At 53.6% G+C, this 17,086-nt stretch overlaps 1 protein-coding gene across 2 annotated transcripts in view; it reads left to right on the top strand.

Moving 5' to 3' along the window:
- LOC144953847 (anoctamin-4-like) overlaps positions 1-15,344 on the top strand; it is a 49,530-nt gene extending 34,186 nt beyond the window's left edge. Inside the window, exons 20-27 of one of the 2 annotated variants that reach the window (XM_078884501.1) lie at positions 1,744-1,841; positions 2,431-2,564; positions 5,832-5,984; positions 6,571-6,721; positions 10,089-10,208; positions 10,553-10,658; positions 12,796-12,922; positions 13,617-15,344. In XM_078884501.1, the coding sequence (XP_078740627.1) occupies positions 1,744-1,841; positions 2,431-2,564; positions 5,832-5,984; positions 6,571-6,721; positions 10,089-10,208; positions 10,553-10,658; positions 12,796-12,922; positions 13,617-13,678 (951 nt within the window). In that variant the 3' untranslated portion in view covers positions 13,679-15,344. Of the gene's footprint in view, positions 1-1,743; positions 1,842-2,430; positions 2,565-5,831; positions 5,985-6,570; positions 6,722-9,364; positions 9,693-10,088; positions 10,209-10,552; positions 10,659-12,795; positions 12,923-13,616 lie in introns of those variants that run through there. The other variant, XM_078884502.1, reaches the window with a different exon arrangement.
- Positions 15,345-17,086: the final 1,742 nt, after the last annotated feature.

Genomic DNA, 17,086 nt, shown 5'->3' with positions numbered 1-17,086 from the left:
TGGGTCTCTCTGGGTTTCTGTGGGTCTCTGAGTCTCTGGATCGATATGGGTCTATATCATGATGGGTCTCGGTGAGTCTTTGTGGGTCTACGGGTCTGTGTGTGTGTGTATCTGTGTGTGTGCGTGTGTATTTGTGTGTGAGGCTGGCCTGCCTCTGATCCATCTTGGGTTTAATAAGTCTGGATTGTGTGAGGAGCTCACAAATCCTTGAAAAATCTGGACACATTTTCATCCATGAGCTCCTCCAGCAGGCAAGGCTGCGTTGGCTGGGTCATGTAACCCACATGCCCAGCCACCGCATGCCCAGCCACCGCATGCCCAGCCACCGCATGCCCAGCCACCGCATGCCCAGCCACCGCATGCCCAGCCACCGCATGCCCAGCCACCGCATGCCCAGCCACCGCATGCCCAGCCACCGCATGCCCAGCCACCGCATGCCCAGCCACCGCATGCCCAGCCACCGCATGCCCAGCCACCGCATGCCCAGCCACCGCATGCCCAGCCACCGCATGCCCAGCCACCGCATGCCCAGCCACCGCATGCCCAGCCACCGCATGCCCAGCCACCGCATGCCCAGCCACCGCATGCCCAGCCACCGCATGCCCAGCCACCGCATGCCCAGCCACCGCATGCCCAGCCACCGCATGCCCAGCCACCGCATACCCAGCCACCGCATGCCCAGCCACCGCATGCCCAGCCACCGCATACCCAGCCACCGCATACCCAGCCACCGCATGCCCAGCCACCGCATGCCCAGCCACCGCATACCCAGCCACCGCATGCCCAAGCAGTTTGGCCTCATAGAAGGAGGCTGAACATGCACAACACGGACTGGAGAAGAGACGGACTGATGCGGTAATGGAGGACGTGGAGCCGAGTGGACTTGCCGATGACTGGTGTCAAGATCGGCCTCTGTGCAGGAGGCTCGTGAGGCAATAACTGAGGGCAGAGGTGCGACGCTCACAACAACGTGTGGCGCGCCGGGCGGCTAAATTGCAGCAAGATGGCACAGTAGGGGGGGTACAGCTGGTGCATCTACCGGTCATCTCAGTCAGCCGACCCGTGGCACCTCAGTCCTTCCTGGATCCTCCTGCCAGCGAGCCTCCGACACTTCACGTGGTCTCAACGTGCACCTGACCTGGCACAGGCGCCGTGGTGATGTCACCATCACTTAGTGGCGGTTTTATTGGTGTGTCTGTGTGTGTCTGTGTGTGTCTGTGTGTCTGTGTGTTTGTGTTTGTGTGTCTGTGTGTCTGTGTGTGTGTATGTGTGTGTGTGTCTGTGTGTGTCTGTGTGTCTGTGTGTCTGTGTGTTTGTGTTTGTGTGTCTGTGTGTCTGTGTGTGTGTATGTGTGTGTGTGTCTGTGTGTGTGTATGTGTGTGTGTGTCTGTGTGTCTGTGTGTCTGTGTGTGTGTGTCTGTGAGTCTGTGTGTCTGTGTGTCTGTGTGTCTGTGTGTCTGTGTGTGTATCTGTGTCTGTGTGTCTGTGTATGTATGTGTGTGTGTGTCTGTGTGTGTCTGTGTGTCTGTGTGTTTGTGTTTGTGTGTCTGTGTGTCTGTGTGTGTATGTGTGTGTGTGTCTGTGTGTGTGTGTGTATGTGTGTCTGTGTCTGTGTGTCTGTGTGTCTGTGTGTGTGTGTCTGTGTGTGTGTGTGTCTGTGTGTCTGTGTGTGTATCTGTGTGTGTGTGTCTGTGTGTGTCTGTGTGTGTGTGTCTGTGTGTGTGTCTGTGTGTGTGTACGCAGTGCCACCCCAGTGGATGCCTCATCGACCTGTGTGTCCAGATGGCCATCGTGCTCCTCCTGAAGCAGCTCTTCAACAACGCCTTGGAGTTCGGCCGCCCGTTAGCATCACAACCACTACAACCACCACCACAACAACAACAACCACCGCAACAACCACCACAACAACCATCATCATCATCGCTAAAGTCACAACGACCACTACCACCACAACAACTATAACCACTATAACAACAACAACAACAACCACCATCATCTATAATCTTAACCATGACGACAACAACCACCACCAGCATCATAACCATCACGACCACAACCATGATACTGATGCTGCTGCTGATGATGATGCAGCTGATGATGCTGCTGTTGTTAATGATGATGATGCTGTTGATGATGCTGCTGATGATGCTTTTGATGATGATGATGATGCTGCTGATGATGCTGTTGATGATGATGATGCTGCTGCTGCTGATGATGCTGCTGATGATGATGCTGTTGATGATGCTGTTGATGATGCTGCTGATGATGATGCTGTTGATGATGCTGTTGATGATGATGCTGTTGATGATGATGCTGTTGATGATGCTGCTGCTGATGATGCTGTTGTTGATGTTGATGCTGATTATGCTGATGATGCTGCTGATGATGCTGTTGATGATTCTGCTGATGATGCTGCTGATGTCGCCCCAGCTTCTGCTGCCGCAAGTTTGGTGGTTCGAAGGGGGGGGCCCCCCAGGGGGCGCCCCCCGTGGGGGGCTGGGAAGACGACCTCCGCCTGGAGGAGCCTCCAGAGTACTTCCTCGCTTACGAGTACCTCGAGATGGGTGAGTACCAGCAGCAGTAGTACCATCGGTAGTACCATCAGTAGCACCAGCAGTAGTACCAGCAGTAGTACCAGCAGTAGCACCATCAGTAGTACCAGCAGCAGTAGCACCATCAGTAGTACCATCAGTAGTACCATCAGTAGTACCATCAGCAGTACCAGCAGTAGCACCATCAGTAGTACCAGCAGTAGCACCATCAGTAGTACCATCAGTAGTACCATCGGTAGTACCATCAGTAGCACCATCAGTAGTACCATCAGCAGTAGCACCATCAGTAGTACCAGCAGTAGCACCATCAGTAGTACCATCAGTAATACCAGCAGTAGTACCAGTAGTAGCACCATCGGTAGTACCATCAGCAGTAGCACCATCAGTAGTACCAGCAGTAGCACCATCAGTAGTACCATCAGTAATACCATCAGTAGTACCAGCAGTAGCACCATCAGTAGTACCATCAGTAATACCAGCAGTAGTACCATCAGTAGTACCATCAGTAGTACCATCAGTAGTACCAGTAGTAGCACCATCGGTAGTACCATCAGCAGTAGTACCATCAGTAGTACCAGCAAGAGTACCATCAGTAGTACCAGCAAGAGTACCATCAGTAGTACCAGCAGTAGTACCATCAGTAGCACCATCAGCAGTAGTACCATCAGCAGTAGCACCATCAGCAGTAGTACCAGCAGTAGCACCATCAGTAGTACCAGCAGCAGTAGCACCATCAGTAGTACCATCAGTAGTACCATCAGTAGTACCATCAGCAGTAGTACCATCAGTAGTACCATCAGTAGTACCATCAGCAGTAGCACCAGCAGTAGTACCATCAGTAGTACCAGCAGCAGTAGTACCATCAGTAGTACCATCAGTAGTACCAGCAGTAGTACCATCAGTAGTACCATCAGCAGTACCATCAGTAGTACCATCAGTAGTACCATCAGCAGTACCATCAGTAGTACCAGCAGCAGTAGTACCATCAGTAGTACCATCAGTAGTACCAGCAGTAGTACCAGCAGTAGCACCATCAGTAGTACCAGCAGTAGTACCATCAGTAGTACCATCAGCAGTACCATCAGTAGTACCATCAGCAGTACCATCAGTAGTACCATCAGTAGTACCAGCAGTAGTACCAGCAGTAGTACCATCAGTAGTACCAGCAGTAGTACCATCAGTAGTACCATCAGTAGTATCAGCAGCAGTAGTACCATCAGTAGTACCATCAGTAGTACCAGCAGTAGTACCAGCAGTAGTATCATTAACTTCAGCACCAGCAACATCAGCGCTATCATCATCAGCTGCTGCTGCTGCTATCGATGATGATGCTCGTGGCGATGCTGATGATGCTGTTGATAATGGTGCTAGTGGCGATGATGAAGATGCTGTTGATGATGCTAGTGGCGATGATGATGATGATGCTGATGATGATACTGGCGATGCTGCTGCTACTGCTGATGATGATGCTCGTGGCGATGATGATGATGATGATGCTGATGATGATGCTAGTGGCGATGATGATGATGATGCTGTTGATGATGATGCTAGTGGCGATGATGATGATGCTGATGATGATGATGCTACTGGCGATGCTGCTGCTACTGCTGATGATGATGCTCGTGGCGATGATGATGATGATGATGATGCTGATGATGATGCTAGTGGCGATGATGATGATGATGATGATGCTGTTGATGATGATGCTAGTGGCGATGATGATGATGCTGATGATGATGCTAGTGGCGATGATGATGATGATGATGATGCTGTTGATGATGATGCTACTGGCGATGATGATGATGCTGTTGATGATGATGCTACTGGCGATGCTGCTGCTACTGCTGATGATGATGCTCGTGGCGATGATGATGATGCTGATGATGATGCTAGTGGCGATGATGATGATGATGCTGTTGATGATGATGCTACTGGCGATGATGATGATGCTGTTGATGATGATGCTACTGGCGATGCTGCTGCTACTGCTGATGATGATGCTCGTGGCGATGATGATGATGCTGATGATGATGCTAGTGGCGATGATGATGATGATGCTGTTGATGATGATGCTAGTGGCGATGATGATGATGATGATGCTGATGATGATGCTAGTGGCGATGATGATGATGATGATGCTGTTGATGATGCTCGTGGCGATGATGATGATGCTGTTGATGATGATGCTCGTGGCGATGATGATGATGATGATGCTGATGATGATGCTAGTGGCGATGATGATGATGATGATGCTGATGATGATGCTAGTGGCGATGATGATGATGATGATGATGCTGATGATGATGCTAGTGGCGATGATGATGATGATGCTGATGATGATGCTCGTGGCGATGATGATGATGATGATGCTAGTGGCGATGATGATGATGATGCTGATGATGATGCTAGTGGCGATGATGATGATGATGATGCTGATAATGATGCTAGTGGCGATGATGATGATGATGATGCTGATGATGATGCTAGTGGCGATGATGATGATGATGATGATGCTGATGATGATGCTCGTGGCGATGATGATGATGATGATGATGCTGATGATGATGCTCGTGGCGATGATGATGATGCTGATGATGATGCTAGTGGCGATGATGATGATGATGATGCTGTTGATGATGATGCTAGTGGCGATGATGATGATGATGATGCTGATGATGATGCTAGTGGCGATGATGATGATGATGATGCTGTTGATGATGCTCGTGGCGATGATGATGATGCTGTTGATGATGATGCTCGTGGCGATGATGATGATGATGCTGTTGATGATGATGCTCGTGGCGATGATGATGATGATGATGCTGATGATGATGCTAGTGGCGATGATGATGATGCTGTTGATGATGCTCGTGGCGATGATGATGATGCTGTTGATGATGATGCTCGTGGCGATGATGATGATGATGATGCTGATGATGATGCTAGTGGCGATGATGATGATGATGATGCTGTTGATAATGATGCTAGTGGCGATGCTGCTGGTACTGCTGATGATGATGCTACTGGCGATTGTGATGATGCTGTTGATGATGATGCTAGTGGCGATGATGATGCTGTTGATGCTGATGATACTGGCGATGCTGCTGCTACTGCTGATGATGATGCTCGTGGCGATGATGATGATGATGCTGTTGATGATGATGCTACTGGCGATGATGATGCTGCTGATGATGCTACTGGCAATGCTGCTGATGCTGCTGCTGATGATGCTACTGGCGATGATGATGCTGCTGCTGATGCTGCTGATGCCCCTGGCAGTGCTGCAGTTTGGCTTCGTGACGATCTTCGTTGCGGCGTTCCCGCTGGCCCCGCTGCTGGCGCTCACCAACAACCTGCTGGAGATCCGCATTGACGCGTGGAAGCTGTGCGCCTCCTGGCGGAGACCCGTGGCCAGGAGAGCTCGCGACATCGGTGACTCGCTCGCACACTCACAGGGGACTCGCACGGCGAGACGCAGAGACACACAGGGAGACGCAGAGGGAGACACACAGAGATGCAGAGAGAGACACACAGAGACACACAGAGGGAGACACACAGAGGGAGACACACACAGAGGGAGACACACAGAGGTAGACACACACAGAGGTAGACACACACAGAGGGAGACACACACACAGGGAGACACACACAGAGAGACACAGAGACACAGAGGGAGATACACAGAGGGAGACACACAGAGGGAGACACACACAGGGAGACACAGAGAGGTAGACACACAGAGGGAGACACACAGAGACACAGAGGGAGACACACAGAGACACAGAGGGAGACACACAGAGGGAGACACACAGAGGGAGACACACAGAGAGAGACACACACAGGGAGAGACAAAGGCGGCCGGGTGGGCCACCGTGGGGTGGTGCTAGCCCACACCACCCCCCCCCCTCATGTGCCAGGCCTTCGCCGGTGCTGCTGCTACTTGCTACTAACAGCACTTGCCCCTACAGTCCTGTTATAAGCTACCTGGGCTCTCTTTGTCTGCGTGTGTTCGTGTCAGGAATCTGGTTCGGGATTCTGGAGTTCATCGGCGTGGTGGCGGTGATCACCAACGCGCTCGTCATCGCCATCACCTCCGACTTCATCCCACGCCTCGTCTACATCCACGCGTACGGCCCCTGTGCGGGGCAGGGACAATACAGGGCCAAGAGGTCACTCACTCACTCACACTCTCACTCTTTCACTCATCCTCACTCACTCACTCACACTCCTACACACCTACACACTCACTCACACACACACACTCTCACTCACACACCTACACACTCTCACACACACACACGCACCTACACACACACTAACACTCCTACACACCTACACACTCACTCACACACACACTCACTCACACACACACTCACTCACACACTCACACACACACTCACTCACACACACACATCTACACACTCACACTCACACACTCTCACTCACACATACACCTACACACTCACACTCACACACTCTCACACTCACACACACCTACACACTCTCACTCACACACACACCTTGACACTCACTTGTCGTCATTGTCGTCGGCTGGTTCTTCGCTTGCGTAGACCAGGGAGGAATGAGGTCCATGCAATTGGCAGGCGCGCGATGGTGGCTGTCCAGCCTGATCTTTGACTTGCAGATTCTGCGGCAGGTGGTGCATTTGAACTCCTGACCAGTCAGGGTCCGATTGGGGGACGTGTCCCTGGTGGCAGTCGTTCTGCGGTTCCATTTTTCTGTTGAAGCTTTGCGCCCCGTTCGGTCTGCCATTTTAGCTGCTTCGTTGGCTCTGGAGTGCCAGCGGTGTTTGTCCGCAGCCCCGAGCTCCCAGCTTCGGCTGTTGATACCCCCAGGGGTCAGTTGCTGTTCGAGCTGCTCCTTGAAGCGTCTGCGAGGTCCTCTCGTGTCTCGCTTCCCATGACACAGCTCACCGTAGAGGACCGCGTTGGGCATCCTGGTGTCCTCCGTGCGCGAGACGTTGCCAGCCCAGCGGAGCTGACGAAGCAGCAGGACGGATTCAATGCTGGGTGTCTGCGCTCTCTCCAGGACTCTGTTGTCTGTGACATCGCCCTGCCATCTCATGCTCATGATAGAACATGCGCAGCGCTGGTGGAAACGCTCCAGCAGCTGAAGCTGTTTCTTGTACAGGGCCCAGGATTCTGAGCCGTATAAACAGGTGGTGACTACTACTGCCCTGTATCTTTGCGGTGACTACAACAGAAACAACAACTTGTATCTTTGCGGTGACTACAACAGAAACAACTGCCCTGTATCTTTGCGGTGAGGCGAAGTGAGTGGCTCTGCCAGATGCGCTCGTGGAGCCTTCCAAAGGAGCAGTTTGCCTCGGAAAGTCCATTGTCTCAATGTCCGTGGTGATGGATGCGTCGTTGGATATTACACTGCCCAGGCATGTGAACTGCTCCACTGCATTGAGATGGGTGTTGTCGATAGTGATTGACGGTGGTGGGGTCTACACTCCACGAGGTGGGGGCTCGTATAACACCTCTGTTTTCTTGAGGCTGATGGTCAGGCCAAAAGCATTGGCCGCCGCAGATCAACAGTTGACGACGAGCTTGTAGGGCCTCGTCCGTGTGCGCAAGAAGTGCGCAGTCATCTGCAAAGAGCAGCTCCAGAACATGTTGCTCTGTGGTTTTTGTCTTGGCAAAGAGATTCCGAAGAGTGAAAAAGACTCACTCACTCTCTCTATCCAGAACCAGATGCTCGCTCAGAGGAGGAGTTGGAGGCGCTGCTGCTGAACCTGCAGCGTGCCACTCCAGGTTCACCACCAAAAACTAAGCACCTGCCTGGGTATTTTGTACCATCAGATAATCCACCCCCACAATGCCCAATCGGTGATAGGGCAGTTGTGGAGAGAGTGGAGCGTTTTCCATACCTGGGCAGTGTGCTCATGACAGGCTCCAGTTTATCAGCAGAGGTCTCACTCCGAATCAGTTGAGCGGCATTTTCTTTTCATCGGTTGCGTGACGCTGTGTGGAAGCTACCTGGTCTGTCGCTCCGCACGAAGCTTCAGGTCTTCTCGGCCATGGTCATGTCCTCCGATCTCTACGTTTCCAAAACGTGGACCCCCCTAATGGAGCATCTTCGCTGGTTAGAAGCATTTTGGCTGGCCTGCCTACGGATCCATCCTGGGTTTAACCTGCAGGCTGGATTGTGTGAGGAGCTCACAATTCCTTGAAAAATCTGGACAAGGTCCCATTGCTGAGCTCCTCCGGCAGGCAAGGCTGCGTTGACTGGGTCATGTAGCCCGCATGCCCAGCCACCGCTTTCCTTAACAGCTTTTGTTCGGCCGGATCGAGGGGGCTAAACTGGCACAGCACGGGCTAGAGAAGAGATGGAGTGATGTGGTACAGGAGGACGTGGAGCTGAGTGGGCTTGCCGATGACTGATACCAGCGGTGTCAAGATCGGCCTCTGTGGAGGAGGCTCGTGAAGGATGCTACTGGGCAGTTAAAGTAACAACGGAGGGCGGAGGAGCGACGCTCACAACAACGAGCGGAGCGCCGGGTGACTAAAGCACAGCAAGTTGATACAGTAGGGGGCACAGGTGGTGCATTGGCCACTCATCTCAGTCAGTTGATGCATGGCACCTGCTGGATCTTCCCCGTGACCTCCTGCCATTGGGCGTTCGACACTTCACGTGGCATCACCGCAACATCGTGGCAAATGGCGGTTGTTGTTGTGTGTACTGTAGATACCTGCAGGGCTATGCGAACAGCAGTCTCTCTGTGTACCAGTGTGTGCAGTGTGTGCGTACAGTGTGCGTACAGTGTGTGTGTGTACTGTGTGTAGGTGTCTACAGGGCTATGTGAACAGCAGTCTGTCCGTGTTCCACGTTGTACTGTGTGTATGGTGTGTGTGTGCTGTGTGTATGGTGTGTGTACTGTGTGTGTGTACTGTGTGTACTGTGTGTAGGTGTCTACAGGGCTATGTGAACAGCAGTCTGTCCGTGTTCCACGTTGTACTGTGTGTATGGTGTGTGTGTGTACTGTGTGTATGGTGTGTGTACTGTGTGTGTGTACTGTGTGTACTGTGTGTAGGTGTCTACAGGGCTATGTGAACAGCAGTCTGTCCGTGTTCCACGTTGTACTGTGTGTATGGTGTGTGTGTACTGTGTGTATGGTGTGTGTACTGTGTGTGTGTACTGTGTGTAGGTGTCTACAGGGCTATGTGAACAGCAGTCTGTCCGTGTTCCACGTTGTACTGTGTGTATGGTGTGTGTGTACTGTGTGTATGGTGTGTGTACTGTGTGTGTGTACTGTGTGTACTGTGTGTAGGTGTCTACAGGGCTATGTGAACAGCAGTCTGTCCGTGTTCCACGTTGTACTGTGTGTATGGTGTGTGTGTGTACTGTGTGTATGGTGTGTGTACTGTGTGTGTGTACTGTGTGTACTGTGTGTAGGTGTCTACAGGGCTATGTGAACAGCAGTCTGTCCGTGTTCCACGTTGTACTGTGTGTATGGTGTGTGTGTACTGTGTGTATGGTGTGTGTACTGTGTGTGTGTACTGTGTGTAGGTGTCTACAGGGCTATGTGAACAGCAGTCTGTCCGTGTTCCACGTGCGCCACTTGGAGAACTTCACGCAGCCAGCGCAGCGCGCCGGAGACCCCGACAACAACAACGACTCCTACTGCAGGTCACGCTCCTACTCACCCCCCACTCACTCACCCACCACTCACTCACCCACCACTCACCCCCCACTCACTCACCACTCACCCCCCACTCACTCACCCACCACTCACCCACCACTCACCCCCCACTCACCCCCCCTACTACTCACCCCCCCCTACTACTCACCCACCCTACTACTCACCCCCCCACTCACTCCCCCCCACTCACCCACCCCACTCACACACCCCCACCACTCACTCACCCACCACTCACCCTCCCTCCCGTTGTTGATGGTTGTTGTTTCTGTGGCTTGTGATGTCTCTATGTTGTTCTTGGTTGTTGTTGTTGTTTGTTGTTGTCGCGGTGCAGGTACAGGGACTACCGCCACCCGTCCTTCTCGGAGCAGCAGTACGAGTTCACGCCCCAGTTCTGGTTCATCCTCGCGGCGCGCTTCGCCTTCGTCTTCTTGTTCGAGGTGCGGGGGGGGCGAAGAGAGGGGGGGAGAATAACTAGTGGGTGTATATCTGTGTGTGTGTTTCTCTCTGTGTGTGTGTATGTGTGTGTGTATCTCTGTGTGTGTATGTGTGTATCTCTGTGTGTGTATCTCTGTGTGTGTGTATTTGTGTGTGTGTGTATATCTCTGTGTGTGTGTATCTCTGTGTGTATATATCTCTGTGTGTGTGTATATCTCTGCGTGTGTCTGTCCCAGCACCTGGTGGTGGCAATCAAGGTGTGTGTATCTCACTGTGTGTGTATCTCTGTGTGTGTGTATCTCTGTGTGTGTGTATATGTGTGTGTGTGTATCTCTGTGTGTGTATATCTCTGTGTGTGTGTGGATCTCTGTGTGTGTGTGTATGTGTGTGTGTGTATATCTGTGTGTGTGTGTATAACGCTGTGTGGAAGCTACCTGGTCTGTCGCTCCGCACGAAGCTTCAGGTCTTCTCGGCCACGGTCATTCCCTCCCTTCTCTACGCTTGCGAAACGTGGACCCCCCTAGTGGAGCATCTTCGCCGGTTGGAAACATTTAGGCTGGCCTGCCTACGATCCATCCTGGGTTTAACCAGGCTGGATTGTGTGAGGAGCTCACAAGTCCTTGAAAGATCTGGGCAAAGTCCCATCAGTGAGCTCCTCCGGCAGGCAAGGCTGCGTTGGCTGGGTCATGTAGCCCGCATGCCCAGCCACCGCATGCCTAAACAGCTTTTGTTCGGCCGGATCGAGGGGGCTAAACGGGCGCGGCACGGGCTAGAGAAGAGATGGAGCGATGTGGTACAGGAGGACGTGGAGCTGAGTGGACTTGCCGATGACTGGTACCAGCGGTGTCAAGATCGGCCTCAGTGGAGGAGGCTCGTGAAGGACGCTACTGGGCAGTTGGAGGCAGTCGCCCTCCAACAACAACGGAGGGCGGAGGAGCGACGCTCACAACAACGAGCGGAGCGCCGGGTGGCTAAAGCACAGCAAGTTGGCACAGTAGGGGGCACAGGTGGTGCATCAGCCAGTCATCTCGGTCATCTCGGTCAGTCGACCCGTGGCACATGGGTCTGCCCCGTGACCTCCTGCCAGCGGGCGTTCGACACTTCACGTGGCCTCAGGGTGCACATGGCCTGGCACAAGCGTCGTGGTGACGTCACCGCCACTTAGTGGCGAATGGCGGTTGTTGTTGTTGTTGTGTGTATATCTATGTGTGTGTGTATATCTGCGTGTGTATATGTCCCAGCACCTGGTGGTGGCAATCAAGGTGTGTGTGTATCTCTGTGTGTGTGTATCTCTGTGTGTATCTGTGTGTGTGTGTATATCTGTGTAGTAGGTTCAATGAGACGTGGACGACGTAGTCGGAGACACACTTATTTATTATAACGTTTCACTCAGCACAGGCCAATGTATACAACACTCAAAGGGGTAACGGCCCCTTCATCCGTCTAACAGGGAGACCCCACTATCTCTATCCTGGCTAGCCTGCTCCCAGGTCCTCCACTCGAGAGCCAGGGGAGGCTAGCTGACCCAGCTTTGGGCAAGCCGGGATCACGGCACCCTGAGTCACCAGACCGGCTCTGACAAGAGCATCGGCTCTGGGCTCTCGGGGCCACGCCACTGGCTTGCCCTGGTCGCTCCTTAGAAGGACGGAAATCCAGGGGAGTCCCAGGGGCTATCTAGCCGGTCTTCGCTCTTCACTGGTTTAAGCTGAACACTGAACCCCGAGCCCACCGGCTCACCGCCTTGTAGAGCAACTCCCCCCCCCCCCGAGGGGTGGGCCCGTGGGGGATCACAGCGCCGTTACAGCCCCCCAGGCTAACCGGTGCGGACGTGGATGTTAGCATCCTTCCGCGTGCGGGCATCACCACCCCTGGTGTGTTTGTTCGCCCTCCCGTAACACCCCTACATCTGTGTATATATCTCTGCGTGTGTCTCTGTCCCAGCACCTGGTGGTGGCGATCAAGGTGTGTGTGTATCTCTCTGTGTGTGTATCTCTGTGTGTGTGTCTCTGTGCCAGCACCTGGTGGTGGCGATCAAGGTGTGTGTGTGTATCTCTCTGTGTGTATCTCTGTGTGTGTGTATATCTCTCTGTGTGTGTATCTCTGTGTGTGTATATATCTGTGTGTGTGTCTCTGTCCCAGCACCTGGTGGTGGCGATCAAGGTGTGTGTGGCGTGGCTGATCCCGGACATTCCGCTCAATGTCAAGACGCGCATCCTGCGCAAGAAGAGGCTCAAGTACAAGAAGAAGCTCGCCGGGCTGGTGCAGGGTGAGTGGGGGGGGGGGCACGGGGAGGGGGGGGGGTTACAGGGTGGGGGGCACGGGGAGGGGGGGGGGTTACAGGGTGGGGGGCACAGGAGGGGGGGTTACAGGGTGGGGGGCACGGGAGGGGGGGGCACGGGAGGGGGGGGGTGTACACGGATTGTGCTGGGCGGGACACCAAGACGCGGAGACGCGGCGTGTCGAGACCTCGGGCCGTGCAGGTCTCGGGGTCAGGGGGGAGGCTGGCCGTGTCGTTGACCTCTCTCTCTCTCCCTCTCTCTCTCTCGCTCTCCCTCTCTCCCTCTCCCTCCCTCCCTCTCTCTCTCGCTCTCTCTCTCGCTCTCTCTCTCGCTCTCTCTCTCTCGCTCTCTCTCTCTCGCTCTCTCTCTCTCTCCCTCTCCCTCCCTCCCTCTCTCTCTCGCTCTCTCTCTCGCTCTCTCTCTCTCTCTCCCTCCCTCTCTCCCTCCCTCTCTCTCTCGCTCTCTCTCTCCCTCTCCCTCCCTCTCTCGCTCTCTCTCTCGCTCTCTCTCTCTCTCTCTCCCTCCCTCTCTCTCTCCCTCCCTCTCTCTCTCGCTCTCTCTCTCCCTCTCCCTCCCTCTCTCGCTCTCTCTCTCTCTCTCGCTCTCTCTCTCCCTCTCCCTCTCTCTCTCGCTCTCTCTCTCCCTCTCTCCCTCTTGCTCTCTCCACGTTTCCCTTCCCAGACCAGGAGAGTCGCCGACGCTCCGAGCAGCCCCCTCCGCCGGACGTCGAGACCTCGGTGTGAGGAGTGCCGAGTCCCAGCCGACTCGGTCTTGGCCGGTCACTCCCCGGGTCGTCCAACCGTTAACCCCGTCCAAGAAACCGGTTCGAGCCTTGTGGTCGAAACCGGTTAGCACTTCCGAGCGTCGGCGTCCGGAACATTTGAATCTACGTTGTTGTACGCGCGGTGGAGCTCTTTGGCGGCGTGTACGTAGTTACTTGCACTAATTGGAGGTGCGGAGGAAAGGGATTTGATTCGATGAGAACACCGACACAAGTCGTGGTGAGACGAGGCCACGACGAAGGATGTCTCCATGGCAAAGACGATGCTGACGTCACTAGCGGAGCACGTTTGTTTGCCACGAGCGCGTGTGGGTTCATGCAGATTCGATGCCCTGAAATAACAGTGGGTGTGTCTCTCTTTGGTGTTTGAATATGGTAGTCGGTTTTTTGTCACCATTTTGATACCGTCAACAAAGTCCCATCGACAGGAGCCTTGCAGTTGTGACCGTCTCTCCGATCCGGCCCTTGTCGGCCTCGCGAGATGAACTCGGTTGGTCTAAAATTCTGTTCTGCAAAGCTTAACCTGCACCCGCTGTGGAACTGTTATTCAGCCAAATCCCACAACCAAACGTTTGTATTGTAGCCGGTGAGACCCACTGAGCCAGGCAGCTCTTTCTCAGAAGCATCCTCCTGCATGTTACAAACGATCGCAGCCAACCAAGTTGCTGATCTCATCATCACGGGGGGATTTATAGCAGCAGCCAAATACTCGCACCGCCTGTTTCTAAATGTGGAGGGAAAGACCGGAGCACTCGGAGAAAATCCACGCAGCCACGGGGAAAAAGAGAGACGCAAACTCCAAATAGGCAGCAGCAGGCGTCAGGGTTGGGATCGAACTCACGACCTCCTGTAGACCAGGCGAGGGAGATGACATCTCATAGCCACTTACGTGCCAATGCTGAGAAACCCCCCCCCCACCTGCCCCCCAACCCTACTGCTGGGAACAACAACAGTGGACAGGACCCTCCTGAAAATAAAGCCATGCGACTCGGTGAGGCTAGCCATGGTTACACACACGGCCATTGTGAACCCTGTCAGAAACGGAGAGACCCAGAATCGGGCTTGAACTCGATGTTTCGTGGGCAGTGGTTCAAGTGACACAGCCATTATGAACCCAAAGACAGAGACACCCAGATCCAGGGCTTGAACCCAGGGTCTCAGTGCCAGTGCTTTCGAGAGAATGTGTGTGTACGTATGTACGCATGTTGAACTTCTTTGTGTATGTAAGTGTGTACGTATATTGAACTTTTTTCACACCGTACGTAGTCAACACTGCTAGGACAACAAACTAAACACAAACCTCATTTTATAAAGAAACTAGTTTTCAATCTAGATGATTTAAAAGTGAATAGCTCCCAGTGTCTTCCTAATATCAGAAGGAAGAGCGGTCCAGACGGCCGCAGAAGCGTATCTGAAACAGCGCGATGCGGTGACCATCTACGTTCGATGACAAGCCAGAAGCAGCTGCTCCGAGGATAAGTCCAAGTGAGCCGAGTTGGAAGCTCGGAGATTATTGATAAGGCCAACGTGGGGTCACGTGCGTTGGGCAGTTGCCCCGCGTTCTGGAATAAATCTGTAACCCCTTTAAAACTGATCACAAACTCGTGCTGTCCTGGTCTGTCCACTGCCTGAGACGAAGCCTCAACCTTCCCAACTCACCGCCAACTCTCACACACCCAGTCACATCCACTCACCCACCCGCTCGCTCGCATCCACTCACCCACAAACATCCATTCACACACCCATTCATACACCCACACACCAACAACTACCGCCATTCACCACTAAGTGGCGGTGACGTCACCACAACGCTTGTGCCAGGCCATGTGTACGTTGAGGCCACGTGAAGTGTCGAACGCCCGCTGGCAGGAGGTCACAGGGCAGACCCAGGTGCCACGGGTCGAATGACTGAGATGACTGGCTGATGCACCACCTGTGCCCTCTACTGTACCAACTTGCTGTGCTTTAGCCACCCGGCGCTCCGCTCGTTGTGAACGTTGCTCCTCCGCCCTCCGTTGTTGTTGGAGGGCGACTGCCTCCAACTCCCCAGGAGTATCCTTCATGAGACTCCTCCACAGAGGCCGATCTTGACACTGCTGGTACCAGTTATCGGCAAGTCCACTCAGCTCAACATCCTCCTGTACCACATTCTATCTCTTCTCTAGCCCGTGCCGTGCCAGAGGAGCTCACTGATGGGACTTTGTCCAGATCTTTCAAGGATTTGTGAGCTCCTCACACAATCCAGCCTGGTTAAACCCAGGATGGATCGTAGGCAGGCCAGCCTAAATGTTTCTAACTAGCAAAGATGTTATATTCGGGGGTCCACGTTTTGCAAGCGTAGAGAAAGGGAGGGAATGACTGTGACCGAGACGACCTGAAGCTTCATGTGGAGCGACACATCAGGTAGCTTCCACACAGTGTTACGCAACCGATTAAAGGATAATTCCACTCGACTGGTTCGGAGTGAGACCTCTGCTGTCATACTGGAGCCGGTCATGAGCACACTGCCCAGGTATGGGAAACTCTCCACTCTCTCCACAACTGCCCCATCACCAATTGGGAGTTGTGGGGGTGGAATTTCCGATGGTACAAAATACCATGCAGGTGCTTAGTTTTGGTGGGGCTTATGGTAAGGCCCCACCTCTTAGTGGCACGCTCCAGGTTTAGCAGCAGCGCCTCCAACTCCTCCTCTGTGTGAGCAGCAATTACCAGATCATTGGCCAATAGGGTGCCATCCCTTGACCGCACCCAGGCATCGATCAGCCTCCCATTGTGTCTGTACCAGATGGAAATTCCTCCGGTACAGCCATCGAAGGCTTCACGAACTACGTGGTCGAAATGAATGTTAAATAAGTCACATAAGGTGAACAGGGAATGGCTCTGACTCCCAGCCACGTAGTTTTACCCAGGCCTGCTCACCATCCTGAAGGTCCTTATTGATTGTGAGCAGTGATTCAGGGACTCTAAAAGCACTAAGAACAAGCCAGAGCCTAGGTCTCCTGATGGTATCATACGCCTTGACCAGGTCAATAAAGCAATGATGTAGGTGTAGTGCCGTAGATGGGCCGCACTTACCGGCAGTGGTAGACGGGGCCCATCTGCAGGAGGGACTGCTGGGGGCTCAGGATCCCAGACAGATAAGCCCCTCGGCCAAAGGTCGCAAACGGGGTTTGATTCCTTACCCGTACCCGGCCGCACCAGGGTCGCAAACGGGTACCCGTACCCGGCCGGATAGCCTGGTATCGGGTCGGGTACGGGTATCGGGTACACGATTGCGACCTCTGCCCTCGGCGCTACCAACGGGGGGGGGGGGGGCACTCGCTAAATAACCTAACCATCATGGACACTCGCTAAATAACCTAACCATCAT

Source organism: Lampetra fluviatilis (assembly GCF_964198595.1).
Source record: "Lampetra fluviatilis chromosome 48 unlocalized genomic scaffold, kcLamFluv1.1 SUPER_48_unloc_1, whole genome shotgun sequence".
NCBI lineage: Eukaryota > Metazoa > Chordata > Hyperoartia > Petromyzontiformes > Petromyzontidae > Lampetra > Lampetra fluviatilis.
Note: the sequence above shows the minus strand (reverse complement) of the source record. Positions and strands in the feature narration are given on the sequence as shown.